The 1,737-nt window shown below is 61.3% G+C and overlaps 1 protein-coding gene across 1 annotated transcript in view; it reads right to left on the bottom strand.

Annotated features, from left to right (window-relative positions):
* The window catches only part of Pnpla5 (patatin like phospholipase domain containing 5), a 15,287-nt gene extending 14,929 nt beyond the window's left edge, over positions 1–358 (bottom strand). Inside the window, exon 1 of the mRNA XM_048803013.1 lies at positions 1–358. Coding sequence (XP_048658970.1) covers positions 1–173 — 173 coding nt within the window. The 5' untranslated portion in view covers positions 174–358.
* Positions 359–1,737: the final 1,379 nt, after the last annotated feature.

Genomic DNA, 1,737 nt, shown 5'->3' with positions numbered 1-1,737 from the left:
CGGGCGCCCTGGAGGAGGCGCGGGGCGCGCTGGCTCAGGCACTGGGTCACGCCCACGTGGTAGAGACCCAGGAAGCCAGCGCCGGCGAAGGACAGGCTCCAGCTGCCCTCCTCCAAGAAGTCCATAGCCGGCGGGGCCCGGGACGCGACCGAAGTTGCGCCAGGAAGGGGCATCGGTTGCGAATCGGGACTGGATGCGGCGCGCGGCGGGGGAGGAGGGCTCCCTGGTCCGGGACGCGCGGGGTCCAAGCAGGGATGGGCGTTAGTCAGGGATGGAGCCCAGTGGCGCTCTGGCGGGAGCCCGCCCTCGGTGTGGACGTCCCCTGCCCTGCCCCTCCCCAGACTGAGTCAGCCGCAGTCCGGGCCAATGAGGTTCCCGGGCCGTGATCACTCCGCTAGGTGCCCCAGGTGCGCCCCAGGTGCGCCCTAGAAGCGCTGGCAGGCTCTGCGCGCGGAGGTTCCTCCCCCGCTCGCCCACTCTGGGCCCAGATCTCAGTCACGGATATCTGAATGACACAGCAGGGAAGTGGTACCCAGTCCTCACCTGATGTGTCCGACCTCGTTTTCAAATGGGAGGAATCTGGGTGCGATCGGAGAGAGGGGCAGCCAGGAAGTGGCAGAGGAGGACTCACAAGCCCTGGTTCTGGGGGTCCAATGGGACTTAATTCTACAGCTGTGCTGCCTCAAGGACCGGGGAGAGGTGGGAGGCAGGAGGTCTGGGGTCCAGGCTCAGGCCCCACCAGCTCTAGGCTCCCCCGACTCCTGGCTGCCTCAGGGTAGTTTTTTCACATAAGGTGTGGGCTTGGGTGTGAGATCCTACAGAGCCCTTTATGCTGATCCCTACACCCCAAACTCAGACCCACCTGAACTGCCCAGCACTCGGGGGAGGGGCTGACAGCAGGGGACAGCAAGCTCTGGGTGGCCAAAAAGCAGATCCCCCATCAGCCTGCTAGGTGCTTCCTTTGCAGTCACCCTTACAAGCTGCGGGTGTGGGGACAATGGTGCCATGGTTAGAGAAGGCTGAGTCCTGGAGAGGCAAGGGGCTCACACAGCCAGTCACCCTTCCCTGGCGACCAGGGCAGAGACCCTCTGATAAGGCCACAGGCTGTGCAGAGGAGGAGGAGGCAGCCTCCTGGGGTTGCCTGGGCCCTGCACCCCCACAAGGGGATGGGTGAGTCAGTCACCAGGGGGCTTGAAAGTGGCAGCTGATGGCAGCTGTTCGTGCACAGGGTTTAAAACCCTCTCTAAACACGACTGTGGTTTTAAACTACTCTAGGAAACTGGGAGGTCACTGGGGGCCAAGGAAGCCGAGAAGGGAAGCGAGGGGCAGGGAATAAAGTCATAAAATGAAACAGATGAAGTGCATGAGCTGGGCTAGACAGGAGGGGCGGGGACACGGCAGAGCTGGACATGGACCAGCCAGCTGATGGGAATGGGTGGACCCTCATGGACCACATGAGGTCAAGATCACAAAAGACAAAGAAAAGCAAAGGAGAGGAGAGCAGACTACTAAGCAGGGTACAGGTGTTCCTGTGACCTCCCCGAGACCCCTCAACATGGAAAACATCCTGAGTCAAAATGCCGTTAATGCACCTGACCTGCTGAACGCCACAGCCCAGCAACACAGCACGCCTCGGGGTGTCAGATCCTGCGGGGAGTGGGGGGCTGGCAAAGAGCTAAAGGACATTACCGGGACAGTTGGCAAAATTAAATATGAACCTGAGTTAAGTAACAGTGC

Source organism: Marmota marmota, unplaced genomic scaffold (assembly GCF_001458135.2).
Source record: "Marmota marmota marmota unplaced genomic scaffold, marMar, whole genome shotgun sequence".
Taxonomy (NCBI): Eukaryota; Metazoa; Chordata; class Mammalia; order Rodentia; family Sciuridae; genus Marmota; species Marmota marmota.
Note: the sequence above shows the minus strand (reverse complement) of the source record. Positions and strands in the feature narration are given on the sequence as shown.